This window comes from Mesoplodon densirostris, chromosome 7, assembly GCF_025265405.1.
Source record: "Mesoplodon densirostris isolate mMesDen1 chromosome 7, mMesDen1 primary haplotype, whole genome shotgun sequence".
NCBI lineage: Eukaryota > Metazoa > Chordata > Mammalia > Artiodactyla > Ziphiidae > Mesoplodon > Mesoplodon densirostris.
This window is the reverse complement of record NC_082667.1, coordinates 14,963,310-14,983,895: the sequence shown is the minus strand read 5'-3', so window position 1 is coordinate 14,983,895 and position 20,586 is coordinate 14,963,310. Positions and strand designations below refer to the sequence as shown.

General features: G+C 51.2%; 1 protein-coding gene across 2 annotated transcripts in view; it reads left to right on the top strand.

The window, feature by feature from the left end:
- Positions 1 to 11,976: 11,976 nt before the first annotated feature.
- CREB3L1 (cAMP responsive element binding protein 3 like 1) overlaps positions 11,977 to 20,586 on the top strand; it is a 35,301-nt gene continuing 26,691 nt past the window's right edge. Inside the window, exon 1 of one of the 2 annotated variants that reach the window (XM_060103775.1) lies at positions 11,977 to 12,577. In XM_060103775.1, coding sequence (XP_059959758.1) covers positions 12,476 to 12,577 — 102 coding nt within the window. In that variant the 5' untranslated portion in view covers positions 11,977 to 12,475. The remainder of the gene's footprint in view (positions 12,578 to 20,586) is intronic. The other variant, XM_060103776.1, reaches the window with a different exon arrangement.

Here is a 20,586-nt window from a genome sequence, read left to right as displayed (position 1 = left end):
CTGCTACTTTCTCAGCACCTAGAGCAGTGCCTGGCACATAGTAGGAACTCAATAAGTCTTTATGAACATGAATGAATCAATAACCCTCAGTTTCCTCCCCGTTGAAATGATACCCATAGCACACAGTTACAAGGACTAAATGGTGTTATAAATGGAAGACGCTTAGCCTCGTGCCTGGTGCTTAGTTGGCACGCAAGCATGCCGCTGCTGCTGTTGTTATTGTGCTCACAGCCTCATGGGGGAGACAGGTATAAAAATAAATTACACAATGTGCTCACAAAACTCTTACTTCTGAGCCCTCTCCTCCACTTTGGGGCAGCAGCCCCTCCATCCGCCTGAAAGTCAAGGCCCAGAGCTCTTGCCCTGGCTGCTGAGGTCACCCTGGGGGTCTGTCTGGCCCTGATGGCTGGGAGACCTCTGGGCCCCGCCTGGGGTGGGGGCAGTGGGCAGAGTCCAGGCCTCAGAAACCCTTGATTTCTCCCCTGGGAGCAGGCCCCACATCAAAGCCAATCTCAGAGGGGCGAGGCCTCGAGATAAATGGAAGATTAAAGAAGGCGAGGTCTCCACAGGCCACAGGGAGAGGCGGCCGGCAGGCGACCACAGCGAGGAGGCCCTGACACAGCCCTGGTGGCAGACATCTTGGGGGGCACCGGCAAGAAGGGAGCCCAGGCCTGGGCAAGTTGAGCCGGGGAGGGGTACCTTAGCCCGAGCCTGGCCCCCCACTATTTCCCTTTGGCCTGTCCCTCCAATGCATGCCCACTTCTTAACCTTTTCCCAGCCAGGCAGCAGCAGCGATATACAGAGGAACCCCTGGGTCTCTCTTCAAGAGAGTTTGTTTGGTCATTGAGTTCAGTCATTGGGGTTTGCTCCCTCCAGTGAGCGAGCCTGTAATGAGGACCTCCTGGCCCTGGTCTTCCTCCCTAGGGAAGGTCTGTAATTAGTGCAGGAGGCGAGGCTGGGGAAGCTCAGACAATGTCATTTGAACCAGGATGAGACAGGGCTCAATTGCTAGTCTGTATTTTTCCCCCCCTGGTGCCATTTCATATACAAAACTCTGGCAAGCTTAACCCTTTCTTGGCTGGCCTCTGATGCTGGTGCTGGCTTACCATCCTTTCCCGTGCTTAATGGGCCACCCTCACCTCCCCGACATACACACCCCAGTTCAGGTGAGCCATGGTTTCCAACTTCCCTAACATCCAAGACACCTGACGATCAATCATCCAACAAGCCTTCACTGAGCGTCACTGGATACTAAGCACCAGGGGAGGGGACCCAGAGGAAAGTCTCCCATCGTACCATCAAAGAGATTACAACCCTTTGAGCAGTGGAGGCACGGACACCCCAAACAGGTGGCAAGAAATGCACGACAGAGACTTCCCTGGTGGTCCAGTGGCTAAGACTCTGCACTCCCAATGCAGGGGGCCTGGGTTCGATCCCTGGTCAGGGAACGAGATCCCACATGCCGCAACTAAGAGCTCGCATGCCACAACTAAAGATCCCGCATGCTGCAACTAAGGTCCCACGTGCCACAACTAAGACCCAGGGCGTGCAAATAAATAAATACTTTTAAAAAAGAAGAAAAAGTAAAAAGAAATGCATGACAGGGTAGAATCAGGCGGTGAGGATCAGCGCAGGCCAGGGAAGGAGGCCACGTGGAGGCAGAGCAGACAGGATGAGCTCAGGGAAGACTGGTGTGTGGTAAGCACTCTGCAAATATGTACTGAGGGAGCCATCTTCCTGGAGCAGAGCATTTCTGCAATCAGAGTCTGAGGGCTGAACCCACAGGGAGAGGGGAGGCAGGCAGAGCCTCGGCAGCCCCAGGTGGACACAGGTGACAGGTGTCAGAGTCTATTGGGATAGGCAGAGGCTATTGCTTCTTCCCACAGGCTCCTGAAGCCTTCATTCTGAACCCCTGAACTACAGTTCATCTCACACTGGACCACCACCTGTCTGATTACAGATCTGGTACCCCACCGAACTTCCAGCAACCTGAGAACTTGGTCTATTCACCTCTGGTTTCAGGTGCCTAAGCACTGAGCCTGGCACTCAAGAGATACTCAATGAATGCTCCTTGAATCAATGGCTGGGCTTGGATGAGAGGGTGGAGATGTGGGGAAGAATCCACCTCCACAGCCTTTCCCAGAGGGGATGCCAATTGTGGCCCCACTGCTGCTGCAAATCATATCACAATCTCCCTAACATATAAAGAGCTTCTAGAAATCAATAAGACAAGACAAACCACCAATTTTTTAAAAGTCAGAGAATGAAAAGCGTCTACAGAAAGGGAAACATAAATTGTTTGAGGACATCTAAAGAGACTCTCAACCTCACTAATGATAAGAGAAATGCAAACTGGAAGCCACTCAGAAGTGTGATAATATCCACTGTTTGAGAGACTGTAGAGAAACCAACAGCTTCATATACTGCTGGTGGGGGAGTAAGTCGATATGAAATATTTGACAATATCTGTCAACATTACATATGCACATTCTCTTTGACCCAGCAATCCCACTTCCGAGATTTTATCCTACATATATACAGTGCCTGAACAAGGCTATCATTATAGCATTACTTGTTACACTAAAAAACTAGAAACAATCCAAATGTTCATCAGCTGGGGACAGGTAAATAAATTATGGTACAGTCACACAATTGGTAGCTATGCACCTACTTAAAAAAAAAAAGAATGAGGAAGTTCTCTATGTACTAATGTGGAAGATTTCCAAAACAGATAAAATGGGGGGGGGGAGATGTAGAACAGTGTATTTAATGTAAATTTATTTATTTATTATTTATTTATTTTTGGCTGTGTTGGGTCTTCGTTGCTGTGCACAGGCTTTCTCTAGTTGTGGTGAGCGGGGCTACTTTTCATTGTGGTGTGCGGGCTTCTCATTGTGGTGGCTTCTCTTGTTGCAGAGCACGGGCTCTAGGCACGTGAGCTTCAGTAGTTGTGGCTTGCGGGCTCTAGAGCACAGACTCAGTAGTTGTGGTGCACTGGCTTAGTTGCCCCTCGGCATGTGGGATCTTCCGGGACCAGGGCTCAAAGCCGTGTCTCCTGCACTGGCAGGTGGATTCTTAACCACTGCACCATCAGGGAAATCCCTAGAACAGTGTATTTAATACGCTCCTTTTTGGTTAAATAAAAAAGAGAGAAAAGATGTATATACATATGAATACGCATACACACACACACACATACCCCACTGAAGGATGCCCAAGAAAGTAATAAAATTAATCATATGTTGGTTGAAGGGTGGGAACTTAGTGGTTAGGACATAGGATGTAGGGATGAGAGGATTAATTGTCATTATATATATATATTTTTTTGAGTCATGTGATGCATTATCTATTCAGCAAATTTAAAAAGACAAAACAAAACCCAAAAAACCCCTCTCCCTAGGTATTGGGGGTTCCAGGTTTCTTCCCAAGTTGCTGAGTAGACAGGATTTCACTTCAGCTGGCTGACCCTCCGTCACTGTCCCTCCCCAGTCCCTGCCAAGTTTTCCTGAGGCCTTGGGTCCCCATAAATGGTGACTCTCATCCCAACTCGTACCTTAAGAACACAGACTATGAAGTCACACCAAGTCACTGTGTCACGTTGGGCAAGTGTCTTCACCTCTCTGAGCCTCAGGAAAACAGGGTAATCATGTTATCTGTCTCCAAGCCTTGTGGTAAGGCTTAAATGAGAAAATGCAGAGGAAGTGCTTAGATAGATCCTGGGACATGATAAATAGTACTGTATAAATGTACCAGACTCACTGTTCATATTCTTTGTCAATATTTTTATTGGATTGTTGGTCTTTGTCTTCTTGATTTATAGGAGCTCTTTATAGATTCAGGAGATTGAGATACGCACTGCAAACTGGCAGAGCATTGAAGGGCAACGGGTCCACAATAAATGGCAGTTTGTGAAAATCATTATTTCTATGATTATTTCTCCTCCAGGTCATGCAGGCTGTGTCTGAAGGCATCCCCCACAGGAGACCTCAGGGCTTATCTGGAAATGAGTCTTTACTCATTGGCTCTGTGTCACTGTCAGTGTGACGGTGTCCCCTGGGTTGACCGACATTGTCATTCTCCACTGCGGCTTTCAGAATAACAACACCCCTTTCCCCTAGATTAGGCTCATCCTTTGTGCCTTCCCCAGGAGTCCCCAGGTTTGTGGAGCACATGCGTGACCCCCTGTAAGGAATGAATTCACTAACAGGTAAGTATAAGGCCTCCCTGGGGAATCCCAAAGTCATCATCCAGGGACTCCCCACGGGAGACAGACTCTAGGTGGGCAGGTCTGAAGCGCTATAGCGAGGGATAGAGGTGCGGAATATGCAGCATTGGAGCTCCTTGTCCTGATTCTTGGACCCTTGGTACTTGCTTGCCATAGAGCTGAGAAAAAATGTGGCTCCCCTGGGCCCAAATCCATTCCTTTCCTCCAGGGAATTGGTCCGCCTTTCAGTTCTGGAGGATCCAGAAACGTTCCTCAGAGCATCTGGAATATATATTTGCTTTAACTGGTGATTGCCAAGACCAGCTCTGCTGGTTTTCTGTTTGTTCTGCTTAGCTATGGGGCCTGGGGCTGGTCCTTGAAGACAGGGGATGCCCAGGACCCCCAGCGCCCCCTCTTTGTGCATGACCCGGGATGGGAATCCCCACCTGGACCTGCTCTTCAAGAAGCGGAGACTGGGGCTTCCCTCATGGCGCAGTGGTTAAGATTCCACCTGCCAATGCAGGGGATGTCGGTTCGAGCCGTTGTCCGGGAAGATCCCACATGCCACAGAGCAACTAAGCCCGTGCACCACAACTGCTGAGCCTGTGCTCTAGAGCCCGCAAGCCACAACTACTGAGCCCGCGTGCCACATCTATTGAAGCCCACGCGCCTAGAGCCCGTGCTCTGCGACGAGAAGCCATGACAATGAACTCCCACACCGCAACGAAGAGTAGTCCCCCTCACCGCAACTAGAGAAAGCCCGCGTGAAGCAACGAAGACCCAATGCAGCCAAAAATAAAAATAAATAAAATAAATAAATTTATTTAAAAAAAGAAGAAGCAGAGACTGGATGAGGGCCAGTGAGAGTTGAAGGCTCCTCCCAACTCCCTGAAAGCCCCCCAATTGCTGTACATCTTGTCCACTCCTAGAGTCTGGCACAGTGAAAATATTATCAAACTGATCCAAGCTCAAATTCCCAACTCTCTTGCTTATTACCTATGTGACCTTGGACAAATAACATAACCTCTCTGAGCCTCACCTTCTTTCTTTTTATGGTTAATTGTTTTTTGATTTTTTAAAATGTTTATTTATTTATTTATTTGGCTGTGCCAGGTCTTAGCTGCGGCATGAGGGATCTAGTTCCCTGACTGAGGATGGAACCTGGGCCCCCTGCATTGGGAGCGTGGAGTCTGAGGCACTGGACCACCAGGGAAGTCCCCTCACCTTCTTCACCTATAAAAGTAAAAATATTTTTGTATTTATACCTGTCTCACTTCAGGGTATATTAAAGTTTCTTGAGAAACCCTACAGACAATGGAATTAAATGGCTATTAATAGAGGAAAAAGGATATGGAGAAGGGGGGTTAAAAAGCTAAGATGAGGGCTTCCCTGGTGGCGCAGTGGTTGAGAATCTGCCTGCTAATGCAGGGGACACGGGTTCGAGCCCTGGTCTGGGAGGATCCCACAAGCCGCGGAGCAACTAGGCCCGTGAGCCACAACTACTGAGCCTGCACGTCTGGAGCCTGTGCTCCGTAACAAGAGAGGCCGCGATAGTGAGAGGCCTGCGCACCGCGATGAAGAGTGGCCCCCGCTTGCCACAACTGGAGAAAGCCCTTGCACAGAAACGAAGACCCAACACAGCAAAAAATAAAATAAAATGAATTAAAAAGCTAAGATGAAGCCAGGGATGCAGTTAGTTTGTGAAATGCACCCCCATGAGACCCTGTTGCAAGAGGTGGGCCCCAGCAAACTCATCTCTGAGCTTCCTGACAGCCCAAGTAAAGAAGGAAAGGCAGTGAGCTATAAAATCCAGAGTGTCCATTAGATTGAAAATAGATCCACCTCTGGGAATTCCCTGGCGGTCCAGTGGTTAAGGCTCAATGCTTCCACTGCAGGGGGCACAGGTTCGATCCCTGGTGGGGGAACTAAGATCCTGCATGCTGCCCGGCACAGGCAGAAAAAAAAAAAAAAAAAAAAAAAAATAGACCCACCTCTCAGAAGCAGCCAGCGTTTCTGGGCCCTGAAGTCAAAGAAAAAGTTCTCACCTGGACCTTCCAAAAAAGGGCAAGTGGGGAGGGGAGAGTGTGTGCAGCAAGGGTGATACTATCTCCTAGGCCTTTCTGTGTTTGAAATAAAATCAAATGCCTGACGGTGACCCTCAGAGTGGCCTGCTATGGTAGGTGCTTCAAATGTGCCCACTTCCTTCCTCCTGCTCAGTCCCCCATCTTCTCCCAGGTAAGAGTATCTGTGAGATCTCTCATGCACTCGAGCAGTCAGCTATTTAATCATTCAGCAAACACTTATTGAACACCTACTATGTGCCAGGCTCTGGATCAGGCATACATCCGAATCACCCTAAAGCTAGCTAGTATCTTCCCCGCTGTCCCCAGATCCTTAGTCTCAGAAGCCCTCTCCCTCCCACTGCCACCCACTCTTTTGGGTCTCAGGGCTCTGCCTTCTCCCAAGTGTGCCCGTAAACCCCAGGGCACCCCGCTCCTGTGGCTTCCCCCTCATTCCCCACATAGCTTCAGGCTGTTCCCTCCGACCAGATTCATGGAGCTCAGCCACGTGCAAAAGCACAATTAATATTCCACTCAGTCTCCCCCAGCCCAGCTGCCTATTGGAAGAAGATGGAAACCAGATTTGCAGCCGCACGCTCTGGCATGGATGTGCACAGTGGGGTGGGCCTGCTCTTCGGTGTGAACCGGCACTCTCTCCTCCAGAGGCTTGTACATGTGCACGGATGGCAGGAGCCCCACATGTAGGTCCACACCTCCAGACACGGGATCCTCCACCCAGCGGCATGTGCGTGCACAGTCACACCACCACGGGCAGCACACTCAGCTCCTGGCCAAATCGATGCCCAGAGAACACATGGGCTCCTCACACACAAGGCCTATATTTGCTTTCTGGGCAGAGGGAGACAGAATCATAGCGGTTCAGAGCTGGTAGGATGGAATTTCAGACACTATCCTATCCAAAACCCTCCTTTGACTGGGAAGAATCTGAGGCCCTGGCTTAACCTGGGTGGCGATCAGTCCCCGCTGAAGTGAACCGTGCCTGGTTGCGTTTTAGCAAAGCCTTTGATTTAAACGCCTGACGCTGCCTCTCCGCTTCCTGGTGACGGGCCGTTCAGCCTCACCAGCCTTGGAGGTTGGGGAAACCGAGGCTACGGGGTAGGATCGGGGTAGATCTACAGTGCAGTAGATCATAGGCAGAGTCAAGCCTCTGACTTTCCATGCCCCTGCCCTTCCCACAGTGCCAGCTCTGCAGCCCTAAGTGAAGCAGGATTGGCAGGAGAGTGTCCCGACAACATGAGGGCTCCCTGAGGCGAGAGGAAAGACTAGCCTTATTGACTTTCCTCCCTTGACTTTAGACTCAGAGAGCGAGGGAGATGGAGGACTATAGTATGCCTGAGTGTATGTCTTCGGGGTTGGAGCCAGCAGCCTGGGTTATAGAGGCATCCAGAAGCAGAGTTGGTGCAGGTGATTCGAGGTGGAAGAAAGAAGGGTGAGATCAGAGCAGGGCTGAGAGCAAAGCAGGAAGCGGGTGGAGCTGTTCCCCAGGCAGCAGGCAGACAGAGGGCCAAGGGGCGGGCCTGCCTCCAGTCCAAAGATGGGACAGTAGAGCAGAAATTCAGGGAAAGAGAAGCTAAAATAATTACCAGGAAAAGGAGCTGGAAGGGAAACAAGTGTTTTCTTAGTCCTTAAGGAACTTCAGTCTTCAGAGAATTTGGAGAGGGAAAAAAATCTGTCTTTAAGGCCCTTCTCCAAGGCAGAGCGGCTGGTGATTCACTCGCTGCTGAGGAAGGTCCTGGAAGGCCCTCCCCTCAGCGCCTGCCTCTCCCTAGTGAGCAAACCCAGTTCATCTGGGGTGAGTGGAAAGGGCCCTGGGTGAGGAGCCTGGAGGCCCGGATTTCAGTCCTATCTCTGTCTCATTGAAGCTGGCTGACCTGAGGGAAGCCTCTTATGGCTCGAGGCCTTGGTTTCCTGCAAAATAAAGGAGTGGTAAGTCATATAAACTCTCTGAGGTTCGGTTTTCTCCTCTGCAGACCGGGGATGATAATAATATCATGTTTCATCGAACCTAAGATGTCATCAATTGTACGATACACCATTTTTTTGTACTGTACACTAAGAAGGAAAAAACACTGTCCATTCAAGTATAACATACTACTGATTATAAGACACATTCTGATTTCAGAGGTGTAAATGTGCATCTCAGAATCAGTGAATATGATATTTATCTCACAAGCTTGTTCCAAGCGTTAAACGAGATAATGTAAGTCAAGTATTTAGTGCCTGGCACAAAGCAAGTTCTCAATAAATGTCAGGTATTTTTATGGTTCCGGGGGTGGGGGGGAGCGGGGAAGGAACCACAGGCCAAGGGGATGGAGAAGAGTGAGAGCTTGGGGTCTGAGGCCCACCCCCGCCCTCTTGGCAGGGTGCAACCCCAGGGACTCCACTTCTAGCCCTGTGGGGGGTACAGGGAGAGCAGCCATGAGGCCCATTTTAGGGAGCCACAAGAGAACAAAGGGCCCCCTTCTGTGCCCCGGAAGTCAGCCTAATCTCCAGGATGAATATGTTTTCATTTCTCAGAAGTTCCTGTTACAGTGTGCCAAAGCGTTTTTTCCTTTACAATCCAGGCAAACAAGGCAGGTTTACTTTGGGCGACCTTCTCACCACCACCCAGAGCCTGCCTGCCAAATGTAAACACCCAGGCTTGCACCCTCCTAGAGGCTCCAGGATGGAAGCCTGGAAAATCGGAGCTCCAGGCCTCCTAAGGAGGCAGGCCCTTCACCCCACCTCCCCCTATTCCCTGCCTGGAGAAGACAGGACCCTAGGGGTCATTAACACCTCCCCCATTTGATAAATGTGAAAACTGAGACCCAGAGAAGGGCAGTGACTCTCTAGGCGTGTCGAAGTGTGGCAGTCCCCAGCCAAGCCCTCTCCCCTTACACACACACACACACACACACACACACACATCATCCCTGCTCACAGCTCAACCTGTCAGGCGCCTCTCTCTCCACCTGACCTTCAGTGTCTGGGACAGGCAGGAAGCTTACCTCTGTTCCTTCTCTCCTGTGCGTCACTGTGTGGGTTGGAGCATCTTTATGCATTATGCTTCACAGCTTGGAGCCATTGCTGAGAGCACCAACCAGATTTTCCTGAGTCCACAACCGGAGGGGCTACGGTCTGTGAGCTTTTCTTGACCTGGAGTATTTCGGGGTGTTTGCAGCACCAATCTGGGCCTCCTTCCCCTGCCCCTTCAGATGTAGAGAAGGGGCCTGAGGCATCTGGGCCTCAAGCTCAGGACTGGCCTGGAGGAAGTAGACCCTCCCTGTTGGGTCAGAACCCAGACCGCAGACCCGGCGAGCTGTCTACTTTCCTCTGCTGGAAAGTCTTTAAGAGATATAGATACCGAAGGGATGACTGCTACAGAAGGCTTCAGGTGGGCCCTCTAACCTGAACAGGCACAATTCTTTTCACTACTTGAATAGAATCAGTGAGACCATAGCGAGTGTGTATAGGGCCTTGGGGTTTCACATTCATCCTCTCTCTCCCATGTCACTGCCTGCTCCTCCCAGTCTTTCTCTTGCTTTCTCCTCTACTTGCTGTTCCCTCTATCTGGAATGCTTTTCCCTCCATTTTTGCCCCATAAATGACTCCAGTTCTCAGCTCACACATCACCTCTTTAGAGAGGGCTTCCTTACCTACTCAATCATATCACATTATTTTATTTCCTTCATAGTCCTATCACTATTTGAAATTATCTTTGTAACTTTTTTTTTTTTTTTTTTTTTTTGCCCATTCTTTCCTCATTCACTCTAGAACTTAAGTATTTAAACACGACTGTATCCCCAGGGCCTGGTCTAGGGACTGTTCACAGGTGCTCAATAATACTTGTAGAATGTGTGAACAAACCTCCTGCCATCCTTCTCTTTACTGTACGTGCCAGGCTCCACACTGCCCATTCCTCTTCTCTCCTCTCCCCGTCCCTTCCCCCCAGGATTTCTCTTGGGACCTCCTGCCTCTCAGACTCCACAGGAGGTGCCAGAACCAGAGTGTCTCCCCAGGATTATTTTCAACAGTTTCCTGGGGTGTTCACCTGGGTAACAATCAGGAAAGAGAGGACACTCTAATCTTATTTATCTAAAACTATATAATCTTCCCCAATCACTTAAGTGGTGCCTATGTCTCTAATTACAGAGCAGGCTGGGAGGAACACAGGCACAATTTTCAGCCAACCTCAGGCAGAGGGGCACTTTTGTTCCTTCTGGGGACCTGCAGGGACTCCAGCTCGGGAGCCAGGCCTCCAGACACCTGCAGTCACAAGCTCACCCACCATGGACTGACTTGTCCGCCAGCCAGAGATGGCAACCCCCCACGCCCACAAAGGATCAGCTACATTCTCAGTGTCTGACTGTTCCCAGTTGGCCAGATGTGACTCACTTGGGGAAAACACCCATGGCCTCAGCACCCTAATTCTACCTGCCACTGTTTAGAGAGTGAACTGATTTCTTTTTGGCCCTGTCTAACTTCTCAGAGTTACACTGCTGGTGAACTGGTCCCCAAGCATGGGCTGTATTCCCAGCTTCTCAAGAGCAAACTCTCCGGGAGGCCCAGGAGCTAATAGTCATATGACAATGTGGAGGGTCAGAACATCATTCTCCAGAACTGTGTCAACTGGATCAGGAGATGGGGGAAAGCTACATGCCTGCCCACCCGCCCCAGGCAAACAGCTGCTATCTCAGCCTAGCTGTGTGCCCTTTCCCCACCTTGGCACTGAGAGAGCAATTTGGGTGACATCCCTGGCTTAACTGCAATGACATCTCTGCTTCTTAAAGGCTTTTGGTTCCTGAGCTAATTAAAAGCTCCAGACAGGGAGGACACACTTAATCCTATTAATGACTTCTGGGCAGCAACAGTGTGCCCAGCCCTCTGAGGGAGTGACTTTCTGACCACTTCCATTTGTTCAGGTGCCTGGTGATTGTTTATCAGCCCTTTCAAGAGATTAAGCTGTACTCTGTAGCAGGCCACTTAGGTAATGGATCCAGGGGGCCTGGGAGTGTCCTATGACCATGGAGCATGCAGCCAACCTACATCTTGGCTCACGCAGAGTCCATGACTACTGTTCTCCAACTTCTTGGTCTTCAGAAACACTAGGGGTACTCGATGATTGATGAGAAGAGGGGTCCTTACCTCATCTCTGCTGTCCCCCCCAGCACTTTCACGCACAGGAAAGCTGGATACAGTCCTCGCCCTGAGGGATCTCAGAGTCCAGTGGGTTTATAGACACATGAGCAAACAATGACAATACTGTATTAGACTCACCACATGGAGGTAAGCACACCATGCCCTGTGGGTGTATAGTGATGGTAACTGCTTCAGCCTGGGGGTCAGGGAAGGCTTCTTGGAGGAGGAGACCTGAAAATCTCCCCATTGAAAGGAGATTTGTTGAGGGGCCCAAGAGATGGAATTCCCCGACTTTGGATTTGGTTCAGGCCCTAGCATAAGCCTGGAAGAACAGAAATGACTCAGCTGCCTCATGAACTTACGGGAGTGTGGTTGGCAAAGCCTTAAGAGGCTGAGGTTCAAGGAACACAGTTATTGGCTCTAGGACAATTTTGCTTCAAGCCCCTATCTTTTCAGAGAAAAGAGATTGGCAAGACTAGCTCGCAGCTGTCTCTTTAAAAGAGGAGGGACGATTCCTCAGGCCCCTCCTTCTCATTAATATGAAATTATCGTGAATATTGATGTGGAGGAGTGGCGCCTCGGCCAGCTGGGCTAACCAGCCAAGGGGTTCCCGGTTTCACAGAGAGGAAAAGTGACAGAAGCCGTGCAGAGGGAGACGCAGAGAGAGCGGAGCGCCCGGCAGTCACCCAGTCTCGGGGGAGCGCTCAGCTCCCCCGCCCCCGGCTCCCACCCAGTCCGGGGGGCTCCTCAAGCCCTCAGCCCCACTCCCGGGCTCCCCATGGAAGCCAGCTGTGCCCCCGGAGGAGCGGGAGGAGGAGGAGTCGGCTAAATGCCCGCGGTGCGCCCGGGGCCCCTGAGCCCAGCCAGCTCTGCGCCGCTGCCCTAAGGCCTCCGCGCCCCCCGCGCCCCCTACCCGGGGCCGCGCAGCCTCTGCCCGCCCCTCCCCCGGGGCTTTGCCCGGGACCTGCCCCCCGCCCGCTTGCCAGCGCTCGGGCCGGAGCTCTGGGCCGGGCGCGCCGCCGCCCTGGAGTGAGGGAAGCCCAGCCGAAGGGGGTCTCCGGAGCCTGCCGCGATGGACGCCGTCTTGGAGCCCTTCCCGGCCGACAGGCTGTTCCCCGGATCCAGCTTCCTGGACTTGGGGGATCTGAACGAGTCCGATTTCCTCAACAATGCGGTAAGATGAAGGGTCTGTGTTTTCCTTCCACCACTCCTTACTCCTCTTCGCGGTGCACCTGGGGCCCCCTGAAGGCCTGGACTACACAGCACTGGGCAGAAGTGGGGGAGGGGGCTCGGTGCAGGGTCCCCTTGAGAGACACGTGCTTAGAGCTCTGAGATTTGGTGACTAGATCCCTCGACACCTCCCTAGACCCCGAACCTGGAGCCTCTGAGCTTGCGCCCGTGCACGGTCCTCCTGGAGGCTCCGTCCATGGATACATTGGCCTCGGCCTTCTAGGGGAAGGGAACGTCGAGGCGTCGGGGCCACCGGATCCACTGATACGACCACAAGAAACACAGTTCTTCCCTCCCCACCAAGTCTTCTAATCGTCCTCCACCCACCCTGGGGTTCCGGGACCAGACTGGGCGCAAATTGGCGGCGCCCTTTCCTGCGCCCCCTTTAAGACCTCGGTGGCTCTGCGTCTGGTTCTCCGCTGGGGGGCGCACAGGGGAGTGTTCGAGGGCCAGAGACCAGACGCCCCTTGGGGGGCCAGAGCCAGACCCGGGTTTTGAGCCAGACCTGGAAATATAGGGGTGCTGCCGTGGCCTCCCCAGTAAGTCAGGCCAGAGATCCCCCAGGGAGGGACCTGACCTTCAACTGGTCAGGGCAGCACGGGGTGATCGCTCAGAAGGAGGGAGGTCTTTCTCTAGGTCTGTTTCTCTGTCCCTTATGTCTCCCTGACTGTCTCTCTCTCCCTGTGGCTTCGTGACTGTCTCTTGTCTCCGGGCTTGTCCTTCTCTTTCTCTTCCCCTCCCTCCCTAAGGAAACGTGGCTTCTTTCTTCTTCCCTCCCTCCCTCTCTCAGGCTCAGCCCTAAGGCCCTGGGGGGCGGGGGGATGGGCTCGGTAATGGGAGAAAATCTTTGGGTTCAGAAGGGCCTGCCGGGTTGAAATGTGGGCTGCTTGGGGCATCTGGGGGGATTCCCCCACCCCATGCAGTGACCTGCCAGTCTCTCCCTCTCCTCCCCTCCCCCCGCGCACACACACACACAAACACACACACAACACATCCAGTGATCATCTCAAGGGTCTCTATTTGCTGGCCTCTAACTCCTGGGACTAAGATAAACCTGGCCGACAAGAGCCAAGCGCACTGAGACTTAAAGGACTGGGCATCTTGGACTTCCACCTAAACTGTTCCAGGCTGCTGGTGGGGAACAAGTCCAGGGACAGGAACCTGAGTCAGGGAGGCATGGGGTGAGAGGTCTCCCGGTCCTCCATTAGGCAGTAGATCCAGGTCACCCTGCTCTCTAGGAAGGCCCCTGGTTCCAGTCAGAGGGAGCACACTTCTGCAGACAAGCCGCGGGGAAGAGAGGAGAGGGCTTGAACCAGCAGTGGGGAGACCTGGGCTCTAGTCGTCCCTCTGCTTCTGCCTCTCCTGTGAGCCTGGGCCATGCAACCAGCTTTCCTCCCTGGTCCTGTTTCTGTGTCTATAAAATGGGAAGAGGTTGGATCTTTCTTTCTAAGGATGGTCTGGCACAGATCCTAGGAATGAAGAAGCAGGGATCTGGGGTTCCATACGCCCCTCCTGGAGTTGGTAACAGGTACTGGTCAGAGGGAGAGAGTTTGCTGCAGCGTGTACCTTTATGGGTAGAGCCCCCCTGTGAGGTTCCCTCAGCCCTCAGCAGCTTTGAGATGGACTTTCTTCTGAATGAACTCTGCCGCCTACAGCCTCTTCCTGCGGCTCCATTCAGCCTTGCATCCCCAGCTGCTCATCTGGGCCTTGGTCCAGCACAGGAAAGGAGGCATGATCATGATCAGACAGTGGTATCCAGTACTGGGCCTGGGGAGGGAAAGCCCTGCTGGGAAAGCTCCTTATCTCAGGCCTAAGCAAGGCCAGGTGAGGCAGGGGGAGAGGAAAGAATGTCTAAGAGGAAAGAAAACTCCTGGGCTGGGAATCGGGAAATTTGGTTCTAGCTGTGCTTCTGCCACCAGCCAGCTGGGCAGTTGAAACAAGTGACTTTTATTCCTGTGGGCCTTGGATTCCTCATCTGAAAAAAGGAGATACAGAAGCTTCCCCATAGTGTTATTATAGAGATTTAGTGAGAAAATTAATTAAAGATTAATGCAGGACGATGCCTGCCAGGTAAGTTTCCATAGTTAACATGCTCTGGAGACTAGATGGGGTAGTGGTAAAGAATACTCTGGTAGGAGTTGCTCTGTGACCCTGAGCAGGTCACCTTCCTTCTCTGGTGCCTCCATCGTTTAGATGTCTAAGGTCCCTCCCAGCTGGGACCCCATATCAACCCCATCCCCAACTCCCTCTTCATCCTGCGTGAGGACAGGAAAGTGTTTCCAGGGTTAAAGATGGAAAGGGGTGAAGTTTGTGTGCTTCTCAGTCTGGAAGACGGAGGGTAGGTTATTCACTCTCCTTCTTAAACATCCAGATAAGGCCATAAAGTCACGGTGGAAACCGTGTGTGCTCTGTTCCTCTGTACAAAAGGCAAAAATCAAAAAGGATGCTTACCCTGAACACAACTGTGTAAGAAATATGCAATCTCTTGGACAGAGACAGGAAAATGAGTTGCATACTTTGCCTACGCCATGTGTGCTTAGAGGTGGCCAGGGGTGCTGTATTTTTCCTTCTGTGAGGATACCTTCATCCTCTTGCAATCTTGTCTATGTGATTCTCAGAGACATCCCTCAGAAGGAGCTGCCCGTCCCGCCAGATGAGGGGGCTTCTCTTCCCAGCCCCTCCCCACTCTCCCACAGTTCCTGATGTGGCCTCCCTAGAGCTGTCTTCCCTTGGACCCTGTGACCCCTCAGCCCCTGGGCAGGTATGAGAGAGGGCCTGGTGCTCAGAGAACTGGGATAAAGGACCAGAGGGAGAACAGGTCATGTCTCCAGAGAGAGACACTAGGTCCGTCCTCTGGCTCAGGGGAAAGGATGACTCTGGTTTCTCTAGAGGGAAATGGCTTTGGATCCCAGAGAAGCCCCAGCTGGGAGGGGGTGGGGAGGAGGAGAAGGAGGAAGAGGAGTTCTGTTGTCTCAGAGGGGCACAGCAGGAAGCTGCAAGGATGTTTGCCCAGCACACTCATTCACCTCCCAGCAGCTGGGAAGGCCAGGTGTGGGAATGACCAGGACCGGGGACCAGCCCAGGGGAACGGGGGTGGTGAGGGCTAAACCTGATCACTCTCCCCAGGCCCCCAGACTGGCTTCTCCTGAGCTGAGTGGGGAAGCAGAGAACCACTACCATTACTATTTCCACCACCCCAGCCTTTGGGGGATTTAGGGAGATTAGAGAAGTATGTGCATTTGGGTGTTCCTATGTCTGTGTGTGGGCCTTTAACAGTCCTTAAAAGGGGAGGGGTGCGAGCGCATGTGCCTGTGTTTCTCTTTAAATTCTCACTAACAGGAAAGAGGACCCAAAGGCCAAGGCACTCTGGTCTCCAAGTAGAATCCACTACAAAAGAACTAATAGAGAAAAACTAATGGAGGAACCCAAATCTCAGGGCTCCCCTTCAGGAAGGGAGATCGCCCCAGACACCTCCTTCTCCTCTAAAACACTAAGTTTGTTTTGGGCAGCTTTTTATTTTGTTTTTGCTCCCCCCACTAGGATGTGAGCTCCTTGAGGGCAGGCATTTAACTGTCTTGTTCACTGCTGTATCCCCAGTGCCCAGTACAGTGCTTGGCACAGAGGAGGCTTCAACCAACCGTTGCTGGATGAATCCCTTTTCCCTAACCCTCAGGCCAGGCCCCACATTTTTTAAGGAAGAGGAAAAAGGATGCGCTCTACTCCCAGCCATCAGGGGCCTGCGGCCCACACTGTCTCTGAAATTTAGGAAGGTTTCCAATGAGTTATCATTGCCTCGAGTCATCCCTACCCTTGGCACAGACCCCCACAACCCCTGGTGTAGGATAGTCTACAGCTGACAGATGCACAGCAGATTTGAACTTGTGGCTTAGGCTTCACCCTTGAGCACCAGTTGGCTCTAGGGCTTCCACCTTCCCCAGTTTCCCCTTGTTCAGTTCGCTGGGACTCCTGGATCCACACTCACCCAGCTTAAAATTAAGTCTTTTCTAGTCCTGCCGCGGGGCCTTTGCACATGCTATTCCTGACATCTAGAATGCTTTCCAGTTCGCTCCATCTCATCTTACTCAGTTCAAAGGAAGCCTCATTAGAGAAACCTCCCCAACCACCTCAAGTGGGACCCCTTATTGTTTTGTTTCAGTCCGTTGTTGTTGTAGCTGTTGTTGTTCTGGCCATGCCACACAGCATGTGGGATCTCAGTTCCCTGACCAGGGATCAAACCCTATGCCCTCTGCAGTGGAAGCAAGGAGCCTTAACCACTGGACCACCAGGGAAGTCCCTGTTTCAGTCCTTTGACTTCTTCATAGCTCCTATCTCAATTTGCTGTTATTTTATCAGCTTATTGTCCACTTCCTCTGTGAGAAAGCAAGTTCCCTAAGAACAGAGACCATGTCAGTTGTGTTCATTGCCATAAACCTAGCACAGTACCGTGGCACAAAATAGGCGCTTAGTATAGTAAAACTCAACCATAAAACAATAAGCTGAGTCCAAAATTTTCAATCATACAAAATGTGGAGTTATGTTATTGTAGGATCAATGAAAAGTGGTATTTTTCAGTTGGTCTGTACTATCACAAAAAGCACAAAAGTAAAGATTGTGAAACCTTAGCACATGCAGCAAACCAAACTGAGGAAGTTCCAGAGGAGCACGAGGCAGTCACTTCTTTACCAGCCCCACAAAGATAAGAGCTTTTCCCACCTTTATTTGAGATGGGTCCCAGGCATAGGACAGAAGCCCAGTTTTGGTCACATTGTAGTGTACTTTGCTCTATTTCAAGGGTTTACTGTATTTGTAGAGAAAATGACTTCAGACTCCCTTATAGGCAGTCCCTATAAGGGAAGGGGAGACTGTTTTTAAAAAGACAGGCCTGAGTGTTCAAGAAGTGTACTGATAATTCCAGAAGGGGCCCTGGATTCTCAGGTTCTGGCCCAGCCAGCCCTGAGGGTGATGCGAACTGGATCCCACAAAAATGCTGCCTGTGCCCCCATCTGCTGTGAGGTCCCTCCGGCTTCCCTGGACCAGCCGGGAATTCGCTTGGTTATTTTTCAATACATACATCCGTCCTTTAACAACTGGGAGCTAAAGGAGTGCCAGTGCTGGTCACTGTGCAGAATGACCTCCAGCCACTCACAGCCAGATGAGAGAGACAGAGAGGGAAGCAGACAGAGCAGCACCACGGGGCACCATGATGGAGCAGAGCATGACGGGAGCCCAAAGAGGAGCCTCCAGCCGGGCTGGAGGTCATGGAAGGTTCTCAGAGGAGGTGACCTCCTCACCCTCCCTCTCCAATATCCCCATCCTTATAGGCAAAGGAGTTATTGGAAGGCATTTCAGCAAGGAAGGACTGGGGTCGTGTCCCTTTTACTGAGCCTGTTAATATAAGCATCATTGGCCCCTGCGCAGATGAGAAAACTGACACAGAGGAGGGGACATCTAAATGCTGTTCTCGGGACAGGGTCCCATGGAGTCAAGGAGGAGAAATCACCACCTTCTCTCCCCATCTTGATCTGGTTTGGACTTTGCCCTCCAGGGCAGGAACGTTTGGGATCTCAGATATCAGAGGGGCTCCGTCTTCACGCTCACTCACTCCCATCCTTAGGGCACCATGGATGCCTAGAGCTTTAAGGGCAGAGCCAGCACGTTGCCTGGCCTGTCAGAGGAGAGACCACACATCCCATCCCCTGCCCTCTCCTCATCCTCACTCTAGGATGCCACTCCCCAGCCCACCTGGGAACTTGGACCTTTGCCCTCTGCAGTTCCCAGGACTCCCCAGGAGGGTCTGTTTATGTCTGGCCTGGCCATTGTGCCAGGAGAGGAGAGGATGAAGGCCAGCCCCGCTTTGTGTCTTCCCTTCCCCATACGATGTGCCTCCTGCAAGTCCTGGTACCAAGGCCCTCTCAGAGCATCCCTCTGTGGGACCTGGCTTGCTCTTGAACCTTCCTCAAGAAACCAGCTCCAGATGCTGGAGAACAGGCTGTTCTTCTGGAAGTCTCAGCACTCCAGGGGGCAGGATGGAGGAAGAAGATTTGGGTGGAGTTAAGTCAAGGCCATAAGCATTGCTCTGGCTGGAACACGAAGTAACCCGCTTCAGCAGGCAGAGTAAATGGTAGAACTGGGGAGCAAGACTGGGCAGAAGGTAGGCATGAGGATGTCTGGTTCTGGGGAAGCTGGGAGGGGCAAGATATACAGCCCAGAACTCTGACCAACAGAGAAAATAGATCAAGGGTGATTTCCTTGGAATATCAAAATCCTGATCCTTATGACCTAGACGTACCACATCATGAGCGAGGCCAACTTGACAGCTGGAGGAATATTGGGCTTCTCTGCTGCCGGGCTGAAGGTGCCTCTTCTCCCAACTCTCCCGGGACAGAACCCTCACTGCAGCTTCCTTGGCCCTTGGCCCAGGAGCCATTTCACCCATCACAGAGAGCCTGACACATCTGGGCTGGGCTGTGTGGTCTGACAGAACAGCTGGACAGCAGCAGCTGTCCCCCTCTTCTCTTTCCAAAAGAATAACAAAAATGAAAGCAGCAGTGGAGTAAGGCAGGCTCTTCAGGCCCTCACGGAGAGCCAGGAGGCAGTTTGAAAGCAGCAACTGAGGGGACTTGCTGGGGAGGCAGACAGGCCCGAGCCTTTTCCCATGTGTTCCCTGCTGCCTAGAATGTTCTCACCTCTCCTCACCTCATCTCCCTAACTCTCTGTGTGACCTTGGGCAAATCACTTCCCCTTTCTGGGCCTTGGTTTCCTCATTGCTGAACTAGACTGAGAGTTCTTTGAGGGCAGGGAGTGTCAGGCAATTGTTTTTATCTATTCACTAGGTATAGCTATAGTGACTGGGTGCTCAGGAAATGTTTACTTATTGAATAGATAGAAGGAAGGAGTGAGAAGAAGTGATGGATGGATGAACGAGTGGATGGATGGGTAATGGGAGAAAGGATACTTCCACACTTCCAGCTTTGATGGTACTTTTCTTTTTTTAGGTGGATTTTATTTATCAAGTAGTGAATCTTAACCTAAATCCTACATCTACCTTTCACTCTATCATGATGGCCTTTATTTTTTTTTAATTTTTATTGGAGTAAAGTTGATTTACAATGTTGTGCTAATTTCAGGTGTACAACAAAGTGAATCAGTTATATATATATATATATATATATATATATATATATATACCTACATTCTTTTTCAGATTCTTTTCCCATATAGGTTATTACAGAATATTGAGTAGAGTTCCCTGTGCTATACAGTATGTCCTTGTTAGTTATCTGTTTTATATACAGTAGTGTTTATATGTTAATCCCAATCTCCTAATTATGGTGGCCTTTTCTATTATGAAATGTATCGTGCATATAAGAGAATATATATAATGCATGTATATGAATTACAAAGTGTAATAAAATGGATACCTGGGTACTCACTACCCAGCTAAAGAAATCGACCCAGCTCTTAATATCCTGGGCTCTCAAAGTTGCATGAGCTTGGGGAAAAGTTGAGCTGTAGACTCTAAATCCATTCCACTCCGGGCAGATTCTGAACAGAAATTCTCCTGAGACCTGGTGTCTATTCCCAGACCCCACCTGACCAGACAGCAAGTCCACAGGTCAGATGGCAGATACCTCGACAAGCACTGGGGAGCCAAGCCATACCTGAGGTGGGGTGGGGTGACCATTAGTGGTCGGTTTTAGCCCTGCCCAGACCTGGGAGCAAATCCTGGCTCTCACCACTTGTCATCTGTGTGAGCTTGGACAGGTGCCTTAACCTCTCTGAGCTTATTTTCCTCATCCATTACGTAAGGATGACTGTAGCACACAGGGTTCTTACAAGAGCTCAGTTAGACAACTCTTGCAGAGATCCTAGCACAGGGCATGGCACACGGCAAGCCCCCCATAAACAGTAGTTGTTGCTGCTATTTTTATTCTGATTGTTGCTGTCACTGCC